Source organism: Monomorium pharaonis, chromosome 8 (assembly GCF_013373865.1).
Source record: "Monomorium pharaonis isolate MP-MQ-018 chromosome 8, ASM1337386v2, whole genome shotgun sequence".
Taxonomy (NCBI): Eukaryota; Metazoa; Arthropoda; class Insecta; order Hymenoptera; family Formicidae; genus Monomorium; species Monomorium pharaonis.
The window spans coordinates 20,248,258-20,271,956 of NC_050474.1; the positions used below are offsets into that span (position 1 = coordinate 20,248,258).

The 23,699-nt window shown below is 35.7% G+C and overlaps 4 protein-coding genes across 11 annotated transcripts in view; 3 read left to right on the forward strand and 1 right to left on the reverse strand.

The window, feature by feature from the left end:
• Positions 1-341: 341 nt before the first annotated feature.
• The window catches only part of LOC105829458 (centrosomal protein of 97 kDa), a 63,118-nt gene continuing 39,760 nt past the window's right edge, over positions 342-23,699 (reverse strand). For 2 of the 7 annotated variants that reach the window (XM_036291594.1, XM_036291595.1), the window contains 12 exons: positions 6,840-6,991; positions 5,857-6,015; positions 5,662-5,763; positions 5,342-5,538; positions 4,998-5,081; positions 4,599-4,885; positions 4,282-4,371; positions 3,382-3,579; positions 2,701-3,303; positions 2,480-2,612; positions 2,187-2,409; positions 342-2,097 (listed from right to left, as the gene is read on the reverse strand). In XM_036291594.1, the coding sequence (XP_036147487.1) occupies positions 1,516-2,097; positions 2,187-2,409; positions 2,480-2,612; positions 2,701-3,303; positions 3,382-3,579; positions 4,282-4,371; positions 4,599-4,885; positions 4,998-5,081; positions 5,342-5,538; positions 5,662-5,763; positions 5,857-5,985 (2,628 nt within the window). In that variant the 5' untranslated portion in view covers positions 5,986-6,015; positions 6,840-6,991 and the 3' untranslated portion in view covers positions 342-1,515. Of the gene's footprint in view, positions 2,098-2,186; positions 2,410-2,479; positions 2,613-2,700; positions 3,304-3,381; positions 3,580-4,281; positions 4,372-4,598; positions 4,886-4,997; positions 5,082-5,341; positions 5,539-5,661; positions 5,764-5,856; positions 6,016-6,839; positions 7,215-7,248; positions 7,353-23,699 lie in introns of those variants that run through there. The other 5 variants (XM_036291593.1, XM_012668311.2, XM_036291592.1 and 2 more) reach the window with 5 other exon arrangements.
• Positions 7,847-12,943, forward strand: LOC105829461 (probable RNA-binding protein EIF1AD). Of its 2 annotated transcripts, none has more exons than XM_012668315.3 (3): positions 7,847-8,012; positions 12,094-12,369; positions 12,600-12,943. In XM_012668315.3, exons 1-3 carry the CDS (start codon positions 7,929-7,931, stop codon positions 12,810-12,812), a joined length of 573 nt encoding a protein of 190 aa, XP_012523769.1. In that variant the 5' UTR covers positions 7,847-7,928; the 3' UTR covers positions 12,813-12,943. The 2 variants fall into 2 exon arrangements, with proteins under 2 accessions (XP_012523769.1, XP_012523770.1); XM_012668316.2 differs by having other exon boundaries at positions 7,879-8,012; positions 12,081-12,369.
• Positions 7,872-12,030, forward strand: LOC105829460 (DNA polymerase subunit gamma-1, mitochondrial). Its single transcript, XM_012668314.3, has 2 exons — positions 7,872-8,012; positions 8,083-12,030. The coding sequence occupies exon 2, from the start codon at positions 8,157-8,159 to the stop codon at positions 11,976-11,978; it is 3,822 nt and encodes a 1,273-aa protein (XP_012523768.1). The 5' UTR covers positions 7,872-8,012; positions 8,083-8,156; the 3' UTR covers positions 11,979-12,030.
• Positions 13,326-23,613, forward strand: LOC105829459 (neuropeptides capa receptor). Its single transcript, XM_012668313.3, has 6 exons — positions 13,326-17,139; positions 21,119-21,209; positions 21,296-21,495; positions 21,807-22,058; positions 22,297-22,621; positions 22,811-23,613. The coding sequence occupies exons 1-6, from the start codon at positions 16,854-16,856 to the stop codon at positions 23,052-23,054; spliced, it is 1,398 nt and encodes a 465-aa protein (XP_012523767.2). The 5' UTR covers positions 13,326-16,853; the 3' UTR covers positions 23,055-23,613.

A 23,699-nucleotide genomic window follows, 5' to 3' on the forward strand; every position in this document is an offset into this window, starting at 1 on the left:
TATTATGAAGCATATATAAAAGATTGAATAACTTATTTTACAAAAGAGAACAAAACTAATTTAGCTCATTCTTCATCAAAACGTATTTTTCCTAAATATATTTTTCCTAATGTCACGAATAATGAAATAAATTTTCGAAAGTACTTTTTGAAATGAGCAAAATTTTATCGATCGTATCTCCGTTTCTTCATTCTATAATTTCATATTAATTAAATTATCATGTATTTTAATTCTATGCATGCATGATCTTGTAGCAAATTTGAAGCAGCATATGTAGTGCAAGAGGAAAAGTGTCTGAAAAAGATACGGAAATTCGATTGTACAGAATAATACGCTGCGGCTGATATACAATTTTAATTTATTAAGCTCGCGTAGTAATAATATTCGCAGAATATTAATTTATTTAATCAACAATTACTTATCGCTTATAAATGTCAATAATCACGTAAAACCAAGTTTATAGTTACATTTTCATAATTTCAATCGTGCTGTTTGATACGTAATAGGATCAAATAAGTCTTGCAATATTTTTCCGTAACGCACATTGAGTAGTATTTCTATAACAATTCTGGAATATCTACAATATACCTAAATGTAAAATCTACTCTATATTGACTAGATTCAATCAAATTTATGCTAGCTCTTTCTCAATACTTCAATATACTATTAAAAGTAAAGCTTCTTTGCACAGATGGATAAATAAATACAGAAAAAATTTTATACGAGAGCTAGAAAATTGGTTATATATGTAGTTTAAGTTAAATAAATTGATAACAGTGGAATATAAGTAACAGTGACGAAATTATGTCAGTGACTAAATAACATGGTTGTCAGAGCTTTTACAACTTTTGATTGGATTATAAAGTACATTTTGTGAAACATTTGCATTATATTTGTGTATTGTGTACATAAGATTTCAAAAATTTTCCATCTGATTATTGATGGAAGTACATACAATCAGATACAATACAAGCAGATATTTTATTTCAAAGATTGTAGAAAATTTTTTCCATAAACATTTCACTTATTTTACCTATATAACTCTCTTATCTCAATAGAATAATTTTACATTATCCCAGGAAATTTATATTTAATATTTTAGGAAGAATTAATTGTTTTTGATTAAAACATTTACCAAATATATATTTAACATCAACAAAGTATGACTCTACCAATTTTCTAACTCTTTTACATAATAATAATAATACTAATAATAATAATAATAATAATAATAATAATAATAATAATAGTAATAGACCAAGGCATGGTCCTCGAACATGAAACTCCACTAATGGCAGCTTATTGTTCGTGATCAAAGTATCTCTTTTTTATAATAAAACAATAAAAATTTAATTCTGTTTTATAACATCGTTACGAGTAAAATTATCTTTTATTATTTACAATGAGCATTTTTTTAAAAACATTTGTTTTTTTTCACTTTATACGTACTGTCTTATTACGACTGCGTTACTCACAAGGCATATGGTGTAGAAATTTGTTTCGTCAAAGTCAAATCTAGCAGATTTCCTTGTCGTCTCCGTTAACCGCGCTATTTATGCAGTTCTTATAAGCATCCGCTCCATTTTCTGTTTCGATCAAATTGTGCAACTCCTTACACAACGCTTCTTCGCATACGTCGCTGTCCATTGTCGCTTTCTCGATCATATTTTTGTAGTCTTTCGTTGTCTCGTTTTCAACCGCCTGCTTTAAATCAGATTCAATTATCTCACAATGCTTAAACACTTCAGGATTCTCGTTCGAGTTTAACATTTCGGGATTTTCATTTGAATTCAAGATATCTGTATTGACTTCGTCATCCGTCGTGTCGGTGGATTGTGACACCTTCTTCAGTACGCTGTCCACTAAATTCGATGCAAAACTCTTATTCTCGTTTCCTTCGTGTATCGTTTGATGTATCGGCAAACTTTGCGGCCTACTAGCACGTCCATAAGGGAATGTATTTTCCTCGCCCGCCGGTGTATGCACGGCAGATATCTCCGTTTGAGTGGCGACGCCGTTGTCGACGAGAGCAGGCTTCGGCTTCATACCTGACATGCAACGCTTTATCTCGGTCATCGAATCTTGCAGCTGTTGGACCTGACAAAAATACAAAAATATATAAAATATCAGAAAAAAAATTTCATTGAACTTTTGGTGAAATGTAAAAGCTTTTCCTAAAAACTTACCTGAGTATGGAGCAGATTACACGTTTGCGCAAGATTACTGACTACATCCGCGTTCGGCTGCAAAGTATTGTCCGTATCGCTGAAGGTGTTTTCTCGATTGCCGCCTGGTTGCAGACTGACTACTTTTTTCCACAGTGCATTGATTGCCTGCATCTGCAATAACTGTAATTTATGTTCACTTTCGAGAGCGGTTCTCGTGGCTTCCATGTCTGTCGACAGTTTTCTGTAAAATTTATTTTATGTTTACATTTTATATTAATAAAACATTATAGATGAAAGAGATAAAATATTACTGAATGTATTTATTCGTTCTCATCATGTCGATCGTTTTTAATATACTAGTGGCTTTTCTATTAAGATTCCTCGTATGATAGCCTCGCCATATTCTTTGAATACAAATAGCAGCCTTCTCCGTTTGATCTTGATCTTTAAAAAAAAAAAAAACATTTATTAACATATTAAATCCCGATAAAATATTCATTAATGCATTTTAAAATATTTCAAGCAGTGTTACCTTTGTTACTATCTTCTTGTCTTCTCTGAATAGCTCTATTTCGAATGCTATCCAATTTCGCTTGACACACCTCACTGTCTTCGTCACTGCTCTGAATTCCAGCGTCACCATCTTTCTCATCCTTATTCAAATTGCTCTTGAGTTTTTCACTTGCACTTTTTGGTCGCTGTATGTTCCTAGCTAAATTGGGACTTTTCGTGCTTTTTTTCACGGGCAAGGTCCTGCTCTGAACGTAATTGTTAATCTTCACACTGTGCGGACTCTTACTGTTAGCATGTGGCATGATCGGTTTCGCTATAGCCGGTTTCATGACACTGCAATTTGTCGCGGAGCTACTTTTTACGAGCGCGTTCGCTTTTACACCACTTAGATTTGTTTTTATCATTGGATTTGCAGTGTTTATGATTGGAATCGTCTTTCCGTCGCCGTCCATGGATGGCTTACTAGGTATTGTGATTTGACAGGGAGAGCTTAATTTACTTGACGTGGGCGTTTTCAGTAAAATCCGCGAAAGACCAGACGGTGGACGGAAATCTGGACTCATCAGAGATTCTGGTACTGGTAGTAATTTTGTAGCTGCTTGCAGAGGACTCGAAACTGTCTCTAAATCAAATATGATTTTTATCATAATTTAATTTTATTTAATCTGATTCTGTAATTGTACATGTATAATTGTCTTACCCTCCATGTCCTGTAAACTATTGTTGGACGTCTTGTTGCTTAATGTACCAGAGAGCATATTAGGATCTAAGCTTTGAGTCATCAGAGTCTCGTGATCGCCGCTCAATAAACCATGACATGAAGAAACCATAGCATCAGTATGACAGCTAGATACCATTCGATCTGGTGATTTCATTTTCATGGAATTTCTTGAAGAAGCTAGCAAAATATTGTTTGACACTATAATCAACGCTTAATTTAATAGATACTGTATTATATTTGCAAAATCCATTTGTATGTTAGGAAATTTCTGATGCTAGCATTGCTAGCAAAAGCATGCAAGATCTATGCTACTATTAAAAATTAAATGCTATCAACAAAAAAACATGTAAATTTTTTTTCAAATTGTCCTATGCTAATATGCTAATAAAATCTTCTAAGTATAGCGCCTCTGTGTTGAGATATTTTAACTGCTTTCATCGCCCATGGTCGTTCGCACTATAAGCCTAAAGAAGCAATTGCTTAGTAGAAAGTACTATGCATGAAAGAGCTATAAGAATGTGCATGAATCTAAATCAAATAATTCCATTTATGTTTCAATCATGCTATGAATAATGATATAATGTTCATTAAAAGAGACATATAGAACAAATAAAGTATAATAATATAAATAAATATATATACACTTAATATTAATGAAATAGTATTTATTATATATATAATTAAAAATAAAATATATAAGTCTTACTCGCCTTCAATTTAATTTACATTGTTGAATAATGTTAAAAAGTATATAATTAAAAAATGTAGCTTTAATATAAATTTTTAAAAACAAAACAAACGCTGCCCTCAAATTCTTGCACATCCCTACTACACATGTGATTTTATTCAATGATAAATCCTCAATATGACCTTGGATACCTTTGCAAGGAATATGGCAGACACAGTATTTTGCTTCATAAAATTTCTGTGATTGTAAGTATTTATCTTCATAGTATGTCAACATTGGCACTAGAGAAAACAGATCATAACTAGGGTGTATGTAGTGAAGAACACTTAATGACTGGACAAATCTAAATCTATTGGTCCACTTGTCCAACTATTAGTCCATTTGTCGCGATTATGAAATAAACCTAGCTCTAAAATTCTCTTCAAAAAAACAAGAATTCATTCCAGAGTCTTCGGTATGATCACTAAGCAAAAAAAAAAAAAAAAAACGATGATTGACTTGGACTCACTAGGTCGTCTGGGAGAATTTGTCCTGTTATGGCTAAGTCTACGTCTAGCGGCTGGGGAAGGACTCATTGTGACGCTACTCAAGCTTCCAGTATCGCTCTGCTGATTCAATTGTTGTTGGTGATGTTGAGCTTTGCTCAATATAAGTCTAAGTTTCCGGTCCGTCTCGTTCTCTAGGGACTCGCCTGAGAGCGGGCAGACGGACGCAAGATATTGAGCGAGTAAGGCATGCTCACCAACGCGGAATTGTCTACCTCGTCCCTGAGAATATAGCCACTCTGCTTTCAAGCTAAGTAAAGTGAGTCATTGCTCAATCAGTTATGATCATTAAGAGATTCAACAAAATTAATTTTCATACAATAATTAACTATGTAAGAATAAATTTTTGAAAGAAAACCCACCTTTCAAGAGGATCGACCGCATAACCATCGATTGACTTTAAGCTCATACACCAATTAATAACAAAAGGCCGATAGTCAAATCCACTATAGACCATTTGTTAAGAATAATATGCAATGATAACAATGCTACAATTAATGTAAACTAATTTCCTTACGTCTAGTAACCATGAAAGCTATATTCAAATTGGCAGCAATTTATGCTTATAAGAATTAAAAAGATAAAAACTATATCAATGATAATAAATTCTTTATAACTATAATTAATGTTAAAAATACCATCAAAAAGAGAGGTTTGCTAATTTCTAAATGGAATAATGCACATGTGTGATTTACAAAAAGGATACATACTGTTACCTGTCATAGTGACACATGGATTGTTAGCAATCGAGAAATTCACTACATTTTTCAGATTAGCTAGGTGTGACATTTCATTCAAATCAGTAATATTGTTATTTGCTAATGTTAACGTTTCCAAGGATGTAGGTAGATAACGCTCACACTGGCGCAGTGTTATTATGCGATTGTTATGCAAAAAAAGTTCCTAAAATGTTATTTATCAAAATATTAACCAATTGTAAATTCAAACAAAACTACATGTCAATAAAGCATTTAATTATTGGAGTATAATAATTTCATGTAAAATTGAACACATATAATGACATACCTTTAAATTTCTCAGATAAGATATATCTGAGATATGGCTGATACTATTTTCAGACAAATCTAGGTGTTCCAATTTGGTATTTGTGTGTAGATGTTCAATAGACTACAAATTATTATATAAAATAATACAAATACTGCTGCTATACAGTTGTGCAATTATGTATCTTATATAACGTAATACGTATGTATATCGTACCTTGATATTGTTACCAGCTAAACAGAGAGTCTGCAAATTGATCATGTCCTTGATACCTTCTATCGTGAGTATACCATTGTTTGCCAAATTGAGGGTAACGAGATTATGCAACTTTGACACGCCATACATCCGTAGGAGTTGGTTTCTGATTATCGAAAGCTAAAAGCAACAGAATTGTAAGAGTGCATATATGATTTAAAACAACGAACTATTCTTTCTATGCAAAAGGAATAATTTTTCAAATTATAATGCTGCAAATTACCATTATAATCTTACATTATCTCTCTTTTTTGACACTTTATATAGTCTTTTTTCTTTTATTAAATTAAATCTAAATTAAATCTTTTTAACCCACTTATACTTTAAGCACCTTGCATTGGAATCAAATTGAGCCAAATAAAAACTGTAAATTTACTAAATATAATAAAATATTTATAAAAACATTTATTTCGTTTAATTTCTATTGTTTGAAAATTATAATTTTGTTTTAAAATATGTCCTAGACTGATATTCATAGTCAAATCTTATATTTAAGATCATCTTAAGTACATTTTTAAGATATCATCAATCAATTACAGAACCATTTTAAGATATTACTTGAGACGGTCTTGAAATAAGATTTGACTATAAATACCAGCCACAGTTTATAATTACTTACAAAGAAAAATAAAAATTTTGAAAGTCAAGTAAGTGCTTACGAGTCAAATGTAAAATATCAATAAAAAAAATGTATGTCCATTTCTATCACTTATAGATTAACTTTAATCGCAGTTTAACTTGGACTTCAATCTTTTACAATTCTAAAAACTAGATAATCTACATTTAGTTCATCTATATTGATAGATAAACTAAATAAACACAAGTAAAAAGATTAAAGAAGAGTGGAGTAAGAAAGATCGTAATGCTGCGTTACAGAAATTTTACGATTACACGAGCGAATAATAATTTTAAGAATAATTTTCACTTAAAACTGCATGTACTACCTTTGTAATTTTGTGATAGGAATCCAGATTATCAAGCCGTTGCAACTCATTGTCGTCTATGATCAACGTGTTAATATCAGCATCTGAAGGACACCGGCTGAGCTTCTTGAGCCCCTGGCCGCTCAGGTCGAGCGTGTCGCACACCAGAGATTCTGAAAATAAGAAAAGAACCGTCAGCAACGTCGCAGGTACATCTGCAGAAAACGTTCGCGATGCATGTAAACAGCGGCGAAGACGAGCGGCAAAGACAGAGATCGACAAGGAGAAACGTGAGAGCGAATGTTGAACAGTCATAGACTTGTGAAACGTAAAAAAAAAATCTTTCATCCGTGATGAATTTCGTGATTGCATGTACGGTAAATAAAAAATTAATGCGTAAATTAAGCGACAATTTCGCGTGACCACTAACCCGTCGAAGCCATGATGAACACAATAAACTGGCGGACGCCGAGATGTCGTCGCGGTCACGATACGAGAATCGATATACAAGTTAGATTTTCGAACGAGATGCTTTTATATATCCCTATATATATATGTATGTATATATACACTTATGTATGATACATATCATATCATATATGTACACACACACACACACACACACACACACACACACACACACACACACACACACACACACACACACACACACACACACACACACACACACACACACACACACACACACACACACACACAACATATATATCGAAATTGTATTTCCTCAAATTTGCTATGAAAACTTTTATTTTTGATTAGCGAATGTTTGTATTTAAATTAGCTATTTTAATTGCGTATTTATTTCATTATTTTTAACAGAAAATTATCTTAGAGAAAGCTTCGTGATTGTAATTAAAAATAGGAAATGAGAGGCGCGTCGGTCATTATTGATTTTCAAATCGCGTGATCGAGAGCGCAATATGGCCGCGCAGTATCTCGTCTGAAGTTAGGTGACGTTTCCCTGGGAACAGAATAGCCAACCTGAAAAGTTGAGAACTGCTTATGCCTAACTTCAGTTCAACTGGGTTCTGCCGCGGAGCTAGCGGAGCGCACCGGCACCGCACATAGCACAGTCTCGAGTATATTTTGATGTTTATTTTGTCAAAATACAATTTTGTCATTTATCGAGATTGCTTTAAAGAAAATACATTTTGTTTAGTTCGACGCGGTAAGGTAAGATTTCTTTTTTTTTTTATTGAAGCTGCTAACGTGATATCTTGATTAATATGCGCGATTTCGGCAGTCTCTCCAGCTGTCGAAACACGTGTCTCGTTGTAGCCGTGAGGCATTCGAACGGGGTGAGAGTGAGGCGATAAAATGAGATCGAGGATCCGTTTGATTAACGTTTGCATTCGACACAAATGCACGGACGGCATTAGAACTTTCAAGAAGACTCAGTGGAAGAAGGTGCGTCTGAAGAACTGTCGAGATGTCGAGGAATCTAACGAAGAGAGCCTAACCTCCAAAAGTGCCAAATCCGTTACGGGCTCTATTTACAATTCGTCTGTGATACCCGTTAATTTTGAGGTGGGCTTCCACAAGTTACTCGCGAGGTCTACAGAAGTCGACGCATCAAGCAAGTTGAATGTCAATATACGTCAAATATCCAAAAAATCGATGAAAGAGCAGAATGTTAACTCAGGTACAGAATCTAAAAATGTAAAAATTCACGACTCGAATGAACAAGTAGAAGTTAAATCAGATCAACAATTAAATCGAAATGATATTCAAGAGCCAAAGAAATTGGAAAATAATTCAAATGTCGATTTAAAGATAAATCCCAAAAGAGACAATGTTAGAGTTAACGAAGTAAACATGCAAATGTTGCCTGAAGCATTGCATAATCAGCTATTTAGAAAGGATAATAAAGATGACTGTCTCTCCGAGGAGGAGATCAATGATATAAAAAAAAATTTAGCTACGTATGGCATAAACGTAGAAGATGCGACCAGGTTGCCCGATGTAAACTTGAAGTTACCAGCCTTGGAAGGAAACGATATAGAGGAGCATTTTTACAATATTGGGAAGGCGCAGATTAAGCCATATTTACAGATCATACATGAGACTGTGAGAGACATTCCTGAGATGCCAAAGCAATGGCTCTTCAAGGAAGGATGGACAAGATACGCAGTGGACGGTACAACAGAAAGTGTCGATTATCCACTAGAGGACGGCGTAATTTTCGACATTGAAGTTTGCATGAAGCAAGGTCCTTTGCCTACTCTGGCCACCGCGGTCAGCAATAAAGCCTGGTATGGCTGGGTGTCGAGTTCTCTGACACAAGGCATCGATCAGACGTTCGACATGCAATTGTTCACACCAAGTATGCTCGTTCCTATGGAGAGTAGCAAGGAGGAACATGGATACAAACTGAATCAGCATCAAAGGAAACCAAAAATTGTCGTGGGTCACAACGTATCATACGACAGAAGTAGAATTAAGGAACAGTATTGGCTGAATTGCACGGGAACTCGGTTCCTCGACACCATGTCGTTGCACGTGTGCAACAGCGGTTTCAACAGCTATCAGAGATCGCTGCTGTTATCCAAGAAAGCGAACGCAGAGCGGGAGATCTGGCAAACCAATACCTCATTGAACAGCCTGGTGGAAGTGCACAAGCTGTACTGTGGTTACGAGATAAAAAAGGAGGCGAGAAATCTGTTCGTCGAAGGTACTATCGAGGACGTTAGAGATAACTTCGACATGTTGATGTCTTACTGCGCCTCTGATGTGGTTGCCACTCACAACATATTACGCAAGCTATTTCCGCTTTTTCAAGAGAGATTCCCTCATCCAGTTACGCTAGCGGGAATGTTGGAACTCGGCTCGGTGTACCTGCCGATAAATTCCAATTGGCAGAGATATCTGGAGGAATCGGAGTCGACCTTCGATGACTTGAACTATGAGGCGAAGTTCATCCTCGCCAAGAGAGCCGACGTTGTTTGCCGGCTTATGCATGACGAAAAATACAAGGAGGACCTGTGGATGTGGGACCAAGATTGGAGCACGCAGAAAATCAAGATGAAAAGCAAAGTATCCGTCAAGGAAAGAAAGCTTGCTGACGTAGAGACAAATGTAGGAGAAACGAAAGAACAATCAGATGCTAAGTATTTATCAGATGATGAAGAGGAAGAAGAGAATCCTTTGAAAAAGGAATTTGCGTATTTGGAGGAAACCAGGCGTTTATTGCCAGCTAGAATGCCGCATATGCCGGGGTACCCGGCTTGGTACAGGAAACTCTGTCTGAAGCAGAGCGACGAAGACTGGGCGCCAGGTCCGCAGAATATCAGCACGTCCATGCAGGTGGTGCCGAAGCTGCTGAATCTGACGTGGGAGAAGTATCCGTTGCATTACATAAGAGAACACGGTTGGGGGATTCTGGTGCCTTATAATGACGATCCCGACATAGAGACGAAATTGCCGTTGAGAAATCTTTTGGCGCAGTGCCCTTTACCAGCATCTAGTTCATCCAGGGATGTCTCCGACGACGCAATGGCCACTTTGAATACCGATGTGCAGAACGACCTTCACAAAACGGAATTCTGGCGATTTAAGAAGAAGAAGCAGGACGAGGCGTCATACAACGAAACTTACAGAGGCACTGGCGTATGGTGCAATGTCGACATAGACAATTGCTGCTACTTTTTCAAACTGCCGCACAAGGACGGCACTAACTACAACGTCGGTAATCCGCTTGCTAAAGACTTCCTCAATAAATTCTCTGAGAATGTGCTGGCTGGCTTAGACGTCAGCGCCGCAGAAGTGCTGAAGATCGCCCGTATGTTGTCCTATTGGCGGAACAATCGCGATCGGATCATGTCGCAGCTGGTGATATGGTTGGACGAACATTCTCTGCCTGGCGTCGTCAAGCGAGCGAAACGACACGCGCGTTACGGCGCGATAGTGCCGCAGGTGGTTGTCTCTGGCACTCTAACGCGTCGCGCCGTGGAACCTACGTGGATGACGGCGTCGAACGCGCACGCCGAACGCATCGGCTCGGAACTCAGATGCATGGTGCAAGCACCGCCAGGATATAACATTGTTGGCGCCGACGTGGATAGCCAGGAGCTGTGGATCGCCTCGATCATCGGAGACGCGCACTACAAGCGCGTCCATGGAGCGACACCTTTTGGCTGGATGACTCTCATCGGCACCAAGTCCAACGGCACCGACATGCACAGCGTCACCGCCAAGGCCATCGGCATCTCGCGCGATCATGCCAAAGTCATCAACTACGCCCGAATCTACGGTGCCGGTCAGAAGTTCGCCGAACGACTGTTAAAGCAGTTTAACCCATCCATGACGGATGCCGAGGCCAATTCGAAATCACGCAAGATGTTTGCCCTTACTAAGGGTAAAAAGACATATCGCTTGAAAACTGAAATTATCAATGACGACTTGCAAGATATTCCTTATCCATTCTCTCAGGCATGTCGCATAGCGAAGTTGCATGGCAAAGGATTGCAAGACATTTTCCAAAAGAGCGAATGGATGGGCGGCTCAGAATCAGCCATGTTCAATCGACTAGAACAGATTGCCGGCAGCGAACATCCGATCACTCCGTTCCTTAACGCCAGATTGAGTCGCGCCCTGGAGATCACCAATACTGATGAAGACGACAAATTCTTGCCCACCAAAATTAACTGGGTGGTGCAGAGCGGCGCGGTGGATTTCCTTCACCTGATGCTGGTCTCTATGAGGTGGCTGATGAAAGATAATGCCAGATTCTGCCTGTCGTTTCATGATGAAGTGAGATACTTGGTTCCGTCCAGGTACAAGTATAATGCTGCGTTGGCCATGCACGTGACTAACCTGTTGACGAGATCGTTCTGCGCTTCCAAACTAGGCATGAGAGATTTGCCAATGTCGGTCGCGTTCTTCGCTGCGGTGGAAGTCGATACAGTTTTCCGCAAAGAGGCCACTGACGATTGCAAAACCCCGTCGAATCCTCACGGTTTGCAGAACGGATACGAAGTACCACCCGGCGAGAGTTTAGACGTATGGGCCGCTTTGGAAAAATCTGGCGGCTCGCTGGGTTCTTGGCGCGACACGAAAAGTCGCAAAGTTAAATCAGACGCGAATTCCACTATTGAAAAGTCACCGCGCTTTTTCAAGAAGCTAGTTAAACGGAAATTATAAAATTAATTTTGTATTGCAATTTTTGAGAACGCAACATTTTATCTCGCGATAATTTATATAAAGGAAAATCAGTGAAAGAGAGAAAAGTTATGATATGTTTAGTTTAATTTCACAGATTACAATGTCGTCTGCAGTAACGAAGCGCAAGTATGTTTTTCAAGAACTTGACGACATGAGCCTTCCCAAGGATTCGCAAAGCATCGTACGAATTGTCCAGGCGCGCGGTCATAATCTTCATGAAGTTGTCACACCCACCGGAGAACAGTACATTGTCTCGATGCCCACCAAGTTCAGACAAAATATCTGGGTGAAGAGAGGAGACTACATTGTTGTCGAACCAATCATGGAAGGCAACAAAGTTAAGGGTGAAATTGTTAAGATACTCACAAAGGTGATTTACTATCTTATAGTAATTTATATTCAGCAATATTATTTTATAGTTTTTCTTTCTCGAATTCCTTATTGTTTCAAAGAAATATTCTCTGTAATTTAAATATTTTAATACAATTATAAAAAATAATAAAAAGATTAAAAAATAAAAAGATTTTATTTAAATTCTCTTGCAAGCATTAAGACAGCTTTTATCTTTTATTAATACATATATAAATATTGTATTCATAGGATCATATAAAATGGTATCGTGAACAGAATTGTTGGCCGCTGGAATTTGATGAGGATCCAAAGAGAAACGGACATTCAATAGCGACAAATTATGCCACGTGCGATGACGACGAGCTTTTTGTGAATACAAATAGGTGTCCCCCTAATCAGAAAAAAGATGACAGCGAAAGTGATTCAGATGGATCTAGTTCTAATGAATCTAATTCTCATTAGCTCAGGATCTTCCTTTTTCCTTACAATATATAAAAATGCATACATAATTTTATATATCTACAATTTAAAAAACAAGTTTTTTCTATTATTATAGTGTACATAGTTAAGTAATAAAAATATTTTTCATATAACATCGATATTAATTTTCCATGCTTAGAATTATTGTAAAATTTAATGTAAGCTTCTTTAAAATTGCTTAGAACTTCTTTAGAGTTAACCATTTTTCTTTTCAATTTACAATACATTTTCACATTAAAATATTTTTTTGCAGCAATTTAATTTATTGCACTTCTATTACATCTTTTATAATCAATAAAACTCGTATGTATTTATTATCAATCAAGTGGCTTAGTACAATTTTAAGCAATCTTAAAACTTTTTATTTTTTCCCAAGGAGATTACTTGATTGCCGTCAGAGAATTCAAAAAGAGAAGATTGAAGTCAAGGAGGTGAGTTCCTAGTCGCAGAGGAAATCTGAAAAATTTAAGGCACATTCGTATGTTTGACCTAGTTTTTTTTTATCAAGTTCAAATGTATTGAGTGCACACATAATTGATATTGCCCTGGTGATGGTTCGCATTTTCGCAGTAAACTTGCAACTCGCTAAATTTAATTTACACGATTTCAGAAAAGTTACGTAGCGTTTTTTGGCCGATCTATAGAAGTTTCGGAATAACAGCCCATCTACTAGTGGAAACAAACTTGCGAAACCGTTGTTTCCCTATTTACGCGGCTAATGTCAAAGTTCTCTCAATAAAGAACTGCCTCCGGCGATTCTCTTACGAAAGTATTTATGAAGCTCTTGCAATAAATAAACGAATAGAAATATATTCTAACGAAGACCGATTCCGTGAAATTAAGTTCAATTATTAAGAAATTGTTTTCAAAATCAATATCGCGATATCTATCTCATTTTCTCTCTGCGAAAGATAATTCTCTTTATAATAAAATTATAAATTTATTCATTTAAACTTATTAATTATAAAAACAATTTCTAAAATATTCAGTTTTCACATTGTGATTTCTTATAAATTGAGATGGATAATATGTCAATTTGCATTGCCATGATAACAATCGGGCATGTTGAAGAGCTTTGAATTGTATAGCGACAAGATATGAATAAAGTTAATAATGAATTCTCGCAGATTTACATTCATAGACTTCGCAGATTTTCGTTAAAAGTTACATGCTCATAGCTTCAGAATATTTTCAAGAATGCAACATAATGAGAGAGAATCATTGATAAAACTCCGCTCTATTGCTGAAAGATATTACTTTCCATTCGCTGAGAATACCTTCGCGAGATAACACAGAAGAAATTTTCTCTCATTTTTTTTCCATTTATACGTTTAGAAGAAAATAAACATACAACGTTGAATGTAAAATATACGTGACGAATGTCGTACTTAACGATATATGTACATGCAAAGAAATTGTGTTACGGCTCGCATTGGAAAGACGTTAGCAAAAAGATTTATATGGATTTAAGAAGTCACTTTTGCACAGATAAAGGATGATTTACAGGCTACAGCTCAGTTGAATTTTGACATGAGCAAACGTAAAAGATGGAAAGAGACATATTGCACAAATGCATTAGAAAATAAAGTCGATTTTTATATCTTAATATGTGAGAAATGAATTTGATAGAAGACAATAGATCAAAATATCATCTAATATTATTATATAAAAATTAAATTTTGAAGTGTTTAATTTTCTAAATTTTAAAAATTAAGATTAAAATTTGTATAACTTAAAGCTCATAATAATTAAATTTTTTAAATTTTAAACGTCATTTTTATATAATGTATACATTAATTTCATTATTCTTTTTAATTTTTTTTGTTTAAACTGAAGCAGAGATTTTCACGTGGTTCACGTGGAAAATCGTTGCGCAGTTTGACTGAGATTTTTGTCAACGTATTTTTAACATTTCAAAAAAAACCTCATGTTACGGAAAGCGCGAATTTACGTATATTCACTAAAAGCCTATTTCATGAGATGTGTGAAATGACAAGCACAAAATTAGTTTAGATTTTTTTTATAATAAAAAATATATACGTATGCATATTCTTATTTATAATGTTATTATAAATTACCTCCTTTATCAAGCTAATTTCTTGTAGTACTTGTTAAGAAATGCGTTTTTTTTAATGTTAAAAAATGTTCTATAAATAAAATTATAACGCAAACCTATATAGTTCAACTCATTAATCATTGATAATAATGATTTTTTATAGCGAGTTATCAAGAATTATAGAAAGGCCTCAAGGAGCGTTTTAACGAATTTTAATGAGAAATAAAACTATTACTTTGCCAAGCTTTTTAATTCGGATAATTTATAAATAATTTATATTAATGTATAATTTATATTTTACCTGAGGTGACATTTCTTTCAAAACATTAAAGTAAATTAGAGAAAATTTTGAAACACGCAGAAAATTGTCAATTAGATAAAAATCATTTACAAAAATGTTAACAAACTAAGGTAAATAAAAAAATTTTTTTTAAATACACTTTTTTATTAATCTCTGCAAGATTAAAACAATCACGTTGAAAAACACACATGATTGGTAGAAAATATAATTTTTAAGGAAAATGTTCTTTCGAGAAAAATAACAATGCTAGTAGTTATTAAATTGTATATTTTTATGAAAACAAATTGCTCTTAAAATTTCTTTTTCATCACAATTACTATAGAAACTTCTTCAATCTCTCTATTTAAAAAATAAAATAAAAAAAAAACTTTCTGATCATTAAAACAATCGTGTAGAATATTAAAACGTTAGTCAATGATGCGAAATTTTTTGTGAAGTTTTAACAATCTTTAGAAAGAGATTTGAGTAATCTGATTTGAGAGGAGATATGTCGAAGGAAATTCGCTATCAGTAGAATCTACAGACAGAGCAGTTGACAAGTGTCTGTGGTAGTATCAAGATCATTACGCTCAGTTTGTATTTAGCAACGTTCTATTGCGGATGACAGCTCGTTTTAACATCTTCATCGCGATGGATGTCTAATTATTGGATCGACAGCGCCGATTGACGAACAAAATCGATCGGTGACCTTGTCTAACTCGCAAAAACATATGTTTCGTTTGAAATTACAAACATTCGTGTGTTTTTCGAGTACAGTCGACGTTATTCTTCGTCTCACGGCGAGCGCTAAATTGTAAACAGCGTGTCTTCCAGCACGAGCGAGAGTATTTTGTAATTTCGTTTATAGCGATTGAAAGTGGAATTTCGATCATTGCGATATTGCGAGGTTTCCAAATACATTGCGGTTTCATCGTCGCGGAAGTTGGAGTACGTGAAAATTAAAAAAAAAAGGAGTTTGAAAAAATAAAAAGTGGAAACTGTAGCGCGACAATTGTGTAGTGACGGTCGATCGTGGATTGTAACACTGCGTAAATACGAGACGAATTTCAAATGTAATATTTGCTATTACTGTAACTGTTCGAGTACGATTCTAATGATTATAATCTAATTTTAATTAAATTATAATTACAATTCTCGCTATATATACTGCGAAACTTGTGCGAAACTTGAGCGAAACTCGAGTGTAAAACAATTGTTCGTAGTATTCGGAAATCAAAACGAGGAACGTTTATCTTGTCAAACAGCAATAAACGTATCCGCAAGTTTTATCAGCACGTCGCGCGAGATTGTCCTCGAAGGGCAGCCTAGTACGAACATCGCATTCGGAATGGAAATGGAATCACTTTCGTATGCAGCCTCGGGATTCGGTTGGAAAAGCTAAGAACATATAAGTGGAATATTAAACTAGCCGCTTCGCGTTAGTTTCTTTTCCGGAAGGAGATTCCGCGAGAAGGCCACGCCGTCGCAAGTAGGCGCGAGTGACCCATTAACTCAAGAGTCCAGCAGAGGAAAATTCGTTTGACGGATTATCGGAGGCTAAGCGTTTCTTTGTTCGCGATACGCGCGATACGCGATATATCAGAATGTGGATACGCGAAGGTGTTGCCACGACGAGCCGAACCAGCTTGTGATACATCATCATCGCGAGAAGGTCATCCGCGAGAGCATGGGGACGTCGAGCCAGGATGAAAACGGAACGCTCGATTTCTGGCGGGACTGGGATCTGAGCGAGCTGACCGAGGTCGAGTACCTGAACAAGGTGCTGGGGCCCAAGTACCTGTCTCCCAGGCTGGTGATACCGCTCACGGTCGCCTACGTGGTGATCTTCATCACCGGGATCTTCGGCAACGTCGCCACGTGCACGGTTATCGTTCGGAACTCGTCCATGCAGACAGCCACCAACTATTACCTCTTCAGTTTGGCCATATCCGACCTCACTTTACTTATACTAGGTAAACAAAGGATAACGTTGGGAACTTTTGCACTTTGAGTAGTCACTTTTGTAGATTGATATTTTTCAAATTTAGAACCTAATCAGATGTGTCTCGCGAGATATATTACGCCATTTTATTTCAACCACCAGTGCAAATAACTTAGAGTCGATGATCCAGTCAGATTTAATGAATATAATTGGCGATGGATAGAAATGGTTAATATTCTTTGCCGAGTAACTTGGCCAAGTATTCTCAACACAAAATTTAAAACGAGATAAAATGCTCAATCTGAAGCAAACCAACTTTGCGATGTTCTTTTATGTAAAAATGTGAAAGAGCATTTTAATAACAGAAATAGGTAGGATTGGATATGGAGGGATCTAAGTAAATATTCCTGATAAGGTTAATACTTGATGCAGAATCTATCTTTAAACAACCTGGACTCTAATGGTAGCAAAATGAAAGACACTCGTAGGCGAGTTTAATAAAAGAATATCCCTATAATGTAAAATGAAAAAAAAAAAAAAAGAACACATTTCGCTGGGTACTACGTGCTTATTGATATTTAAATAAAATACAAGTATAAGTATACAAGCGAAATCTCTGTCTTGAAATTTCTTTCCTTTTCATTCTCGAAAGTAGCAAATGATGTAAATGTAAGATTTAACGGGACACGGTCCAAACTATGTCGCGTTTTATGCGTCTCCATTCTTTCTTTGTTCGCGCTTCGCACACGCGTCCCTTATTTCTCGTACAAGGCGAAGAATTTTATTTGCGTAATGTAATGCGAATTACACATCCGCGAGCGACAAGTTCGTCCCCTTCGTCGCTCTCGTTTCAATCGCTTCAATCGGGCAAAGCAAGCGTCGATGACCAAGTCGCCCCCGGCTGGTAAATCAACGGCTCGTTAACTGCCGATGGCACTTCGCTCGCTGATAATGCGATTTTGATAATTGGTAAAGTGATTGATAACGATAGCCGGGCTTGACTAAACCGTTTCTCGTTTAAATTACGGAATAATGGATATGTTGCGGTGTCGATCTGGCCGAGGGAACCTGTTTGCAATATGCATAAATTTCATCGGGCTATTCCCGCCCGCGTGCTGAATAAGGTGCAAAAGGCCTTATAACGAATGAGATCAAATTCCCGTCGAAGGATGAAATTGGTTCGGATTTAAAGCCGATGGAACGAAAGAATGGGACCAATCCCTTTAGAACGTGCGATGACAAATTAAACTGAAAATCCCGGGCATTTCTTCGTGCTTTTTTTCTAACAGTTTACTTTTCATGGAATTTTAATGAACGAGCAGTCGTGAGAATCGATTACTAAGTGAGGACCGTACCTGCTATCGTGAAATGTAACGTTTCAAGAGTATTATTCGCGCATGTTTGTTGCACTTGTGACAGAAATAAAATATTAGATAAATACAAATTTCTTTTATTAAGATTATTCATGAAATACCACAGAAAGTGATTATTATTGAGAATGCTCAGCAATACAATTAAAATTATCTTCATTAATACTGTCGATAAATTTAATTGCCAATATATTTCGTATTTGAATAATTTATCGCTTTAATTAAAAATCGAATTTAACGGTATCATTTATAATAACGCTCGACGACACGAATGTTTCAAAGCGCAACGCAGGCGATCTTTCATTGGGATAAATAAAATCAATTATTGTATGTTATCTGTATTATCACGAGATCACAGACACGTACACATACGCATACAAACGCGCAGCAACTTGACACGAGACGCTCCCCTGCCTTCCTAGCATTGACGCATGTAGATAAAAGCATGAAATTAATCTCCGTTTCATGTGTACAATCGCGATTGTTATCTGCACAGTGGTCTTGTTTGCCGATGGTAACAACAACGATGTTCGTATTTACGTCATTGCAAAGAATTCGCGGGACTTGAAGACTTAGACACGATAACAGTTCTGCGTGAAAGAATTCCGCCTGAAAGACAGGCTATTCTCTTCTCGCTGTTTTATATATCAGTCATTTTTATAGATGGAAAAGTCAATGCCTGTTCTGGGTATTTGAAATGAAATTGTGAATGACATAATACTTAAATAGCATTTAGTGCATGCTAAGTAGACATTTAGCAAAGATTCAAATTTTTAGTATCGAAATTAACCGGATACAAATAAATATGATTTAGGCTTTGCAAATAAATAAAAGGCCTGGCATTCGCAAAGCTTAAAATAGAAATTTTTTGTAGAAAAAAATGTCGTGGAAAGTCAGCAAATAGACGTGCAAACTATTCAAACATACCGATCGACATCGAGAGGGAGATGCGCCACTCACGAAGGATTTAATTATAAATCAGTTGTCGGTTCTGACATGAGAGAGAGACAGAGGGAACGAGAGGAAGAGGAAAAAAGAGAGAGAAATTGAAACACTCGCGCGTCCGCGCGTCCATAAAGCTGACGAGTAAAAGAGCGGTTTTTCAATGCAATAAAAAGCTTCGCGCTTCGTCAGGCTGAATATTGTTGTATAATACGGGCGTTGTTTTCAGAAAATGTTAGGCACAATAGGAAACCATAGGGTTTCCGCTCGAGGAAGTTACACCATTCACGAGACATAAGGAGTCCGATAGTAGGAATCTGGTCTAACGGGGTTTCGGTGCCCATTGTGAAGTTAAAAAAAAACGAGCATGAATGACGACTACTACATAGAAGGCTACTAGATAGCTTTTATGCTTTGAAAAATGTCTAAAAAGTACAAAATCCGGCATATCGACGAAACAAACGACGAAAAAAAAAATCAAGAAATATACATTTATAATTTCTAAAATAACGTTAATAACATTGCACTTTGCTTCTTAATTTATTTAAATTTCTAATGGACTCTATAAGATGTTAAATACTTTCGATTTGGTTAGATCTTCATTTTTGTTGGATCATTATTAGAGGAACAATATTGTATCACGTACAGGCAAGAAAATCACCACAGTTAAGAAAATTACTGCAAATTGAAATGCAAACGTGATTACAGTTAAGATACTAATTTACGAATGGAACTGTTCATTGCTTTCTTTCTATCTCTTTTACTTTTCTGCTTTTTACTCTAATTTTCATTATCGTATACACGTAAATTGTACTTCTTCGCGAGAGCTAAAATATTCATTAGAAATTAAATAGAATTAAAATTTACATTGTAAAATAGTTAAAATAAAGGCAGAGAGACAGAAACTGAAAAAGCATAAATGATGAAGAAAGAAAAAGGGTGAAATGTTGGTACAAAAGCAGACGTTCCATTAACGGACGGACAGCAGAATAAGGATATTCGACTACGTTAAAGAACACAGAGCGTATCGTCTTGTTGTGTAAGCTTCATGCGATATGTTCGTTAATTAAAACAGGACCGCTTTTAATGACGCTTATTGAAATTATTCGATTCGCAACAATACGCGGAGAATGTTTAGTGCACTTCTATGGCGGAGGTAACGCGTGAAAGTTATTTTAATTTGCTCAGGGAACCTCGTTAATATTGTCAGGATGTGGTGTGATGCCGTGCTAATTAACCAACCGGGCTTAAGTCAGTCGTAAATCTGCTTTTCGGAAAATTAATTTACGCTCCCGCGCAGGGAAGGGGCTGTGCAAGCATTTTATCCGAGAGCGTGAGAAACTTTGGTGCCGACGTACATTAAAATAATTTAAGTGAAGAGATTAAAGCAAAAATGCTGAGCACTAGAATTATGCAAGAAAGTAAGGCTAAATTTAAAAGTGATGACATTCTACGTTTATAATGTTTCTGTCCATTACGACAAGTATATTTAATTAAATACGTGTTCGCAATTTAATTACTTCCAAAACGATCCAACAAATGTTTTTTTTTTAATACACTACAGGATGCTCCAAATTATATCTTCCATAATAATATCTTCCTTGATTTGTGGAATTTTAGAAAATTTAACGGAGCATACATAACATTGTTAGAAAAAATTTTTAATCAATCTACTAAATTGCTAATTAAATATTTTAGGTCTCCCCAATGAGTTGAGCGTGTTCTGGCAGCAATATCCGTGGGCCCTGGGCACAGGGCTTTGCAAAATTCGGGCGTATGTCTCAGAAATGTAAGAAATAATCTTGTCCAGTTCTTTATGTCCCGCGAACCTATCTGAAGGTATGCTCCCCTAAATCTGAATACGACTTTTTATAGGTCATCCTACGTATCAGTTCTCACGATCATGGCTTTCTCTATGGAAAGGTATTTGGCCATCTGTTATCCGTTGCACGTCTATTCGATAAGCGGTCTCAAAAGACCGGTACGTTTTATCCTTGCAGCCTGGTTGATTGGAATGGTCTCGGCCATACCGTTCGCGATCTATACTAAGGTCAATTTCGTCGAATATCCGCCAGGTTAAGCCGACACATTAATTTCTTTGCGATTATCGTAAATCAATATTCAATAATTCATTTACTTAAATCTCCTGATTTTGTTTAACTACATGCTATTTTGTAATCTTAATTTTTAATTAACACAGCTTGTTATTGCCATCAATTATTAAATTTAATCTTCAGACTTTTTTTCATATGCAACAAGTTCAAAATACTATAATCAAAATTTAATTTTATACTTAAAAGCTAACTATTTAAATTGTAGTTTTAATACACCAATTTATTTAAAACAGTTATATGATCTACGTTAAAATATCCAGTACTGTTTTTAGGATCGGGAAATTACTCGGCTGATTCGGCGATTTGCGCGATGCTTCTGCCTGACATGCCAAAGTTCCCCCTTTACGAACTTAGTTGCATCATATTCTTTCTGATACCGATGCTCGTGATCCTCGTGGTATACACAAGGATGGGATTAAAGATCAAGAGCAGTACCAAAGAAACACTTGGACCAATACAAGGCTCCCACGTTCATGGCGATCATCAACAGGTTCACTCCAGAAAATCTGTCATCAGAATGTTAAGTACGACGATCGTAATCTTTATTCTCCATCTAATAATTTAATTTTAAATAAAAAATAAGTAGAAAATTGACAAACAATCAAATGTAATTTACTACATTTTAATTATATTATAATTCTTAATAATAGTAATTCGAGAAAAGCAAATCGCATACTTTTCTCTCTTTTTGATATTAAAAGTGTTGGTAATTAAAATGTTAAGTTTCAAAAATTCCTTATATAATTATAAATATTATTTCAGGCGTGGTCGTCATAATGTTCTTCCTTTGCTGGGCCCCATTTCACGCTCAGCGTTTACTTTACATCTACGCACAGGAATCCGATTATTACCCGGACTTAAACGAATGGCTCTACATTCTGAGTGGCTGTCTGTATTACTTTAGCACCACCGTCAATCCGATTCTCTACAATTTGATGAGCATCAAATACCGCCACGCATTCAAACAAACGATATGCTGTAGAACAAAAAGGCCGACGAGTGAAATTTTAACAGTCAAGGAATTTCATCCGCGCAGATGTGATTCTACAAACGAACCGTATGACCAAAGTGTTAAGTGCTCTGTTAGGTGCGATAGTTTACAATTTTTCAAGTATATTCTAAGAATGTAGATAACATTTAATAAACATAATATAACAGCATATAATTTTAATTTTATGTAATTATCTTACGTTCTGTAGTTTGTCAAAATATTGATTTCTTTTTTTAACATGGTATATATGTATTATATCATAATAATTTTTCATTTTTTCTTTAGGCATATGATAGCCCAAGCCAAAGAGATATTTTGTTTTACATCAAGCCGACAGGAAAATATCAAGGATAATAAGAGAAATAATGAAAATGCAAGCAATTTTCCTCAAAATGCTTATTTGTTGCAAAAAGAAGATTCAACCTCGACGTTTCTCTTTGAACGAGGGCACCTTCTCGCTCATCAGCAGCCTAGCAATGAAACAACGTCCACGAAAAGATCGGAAGATGCTGTTTCCATAGCAGTCTAAAAGCAATCTGTGATCTATTTTCACTCACTTTTATCTAGATGCAGTTATAATGCGCGTAGCTGTAAATAAAACTAGGCAGACTGAATTCTCGATTATAAATGCCTGAAAGGTTTTATTGTTTTGTAAATAGGTAGACAGCTTGAATTTTAATTTTTTTTTTATCAATTGTAATAACGCGCCAAAATTGATTTTATACTATTTATTTCAAAATAAAATTTTACACATGTTATGCCTGACATTTATTTTACGTTTGTGAATTTATGCAATTTTAGAAAGCAAATGTTTAAAATCTCGATATGAGAAAAATAATAATTTTCGTCAAAATCCCGATACGGTTACTTTCATACAAAGATCGCGATACGCTTTATATCTCGGTGAGCTATACTTTAATGAAAATAAATTTACAGTATTAATGGTTAGAAGTTTTTTTAATTCATTGGAGAGTTCCAACACGTTTCAGCAACAATATTATCCTGTTAATTTGTTCTCCGAATCTGTTAATTCTCGACATGTAACGTATACCTTTTTGCATAAATAAAATGCTAATTGTATTAATTAATTCCATACAAAGAAAATGATATCATGTAAAAATTTTTAAACTTTCTCCAATTTACAATGGCTAGCTATATTTAATTATTGTCCAAC

Coding starts and splice junctions, on each gene's coding strand:
- LOC105829461 (XM_012668315.3), top strand. CDS start 7,929: ATGTTTATTTTGTCAAAATACAATTTTGTCATTTATCGAGATTGCTTT. Junction 8,013..12,093: donor GTTTAGTTCGACGCGGTAAG/GTAAGATTTCTT, acceptor TTAATTTCACAG/ATTACAATGTCGTCTGCAGT. Junction 12,370..12,599: donor TTGTTAAGATACTCACAAAG/GTGATTTACTAT, acceptor TTGTATTCATAG/GATCATATAAAATGGTATCG.
- LOC105829460 (XM_012668314.3), top strand. CDS start 8,157: ATGAGATCGAGGATCCGTTTGATTAACGTTTGCATTCGACACAAATGC.
- LOC105829459 (XM_012668313.3), top strand. CDS start 16,854: ATGGGGACGTCGAGCCAGGATGAAAACGGAACGCTCGATTTCTGGCGG. Junction 21,210..21,295: donor CGGGCGTATGTCTCAGAAAT/GTAAGAAATAAT, acceptor GACTTTTTATAG/GTCATCCTACGTATCAGTTC. Junction 22,059..22,296: donor ATCTGTCATCAGAATGTTAA/GTACGACGATCG, acceptor ATATTATTTCAG/GCGTGGTCGTCATAATGTTC.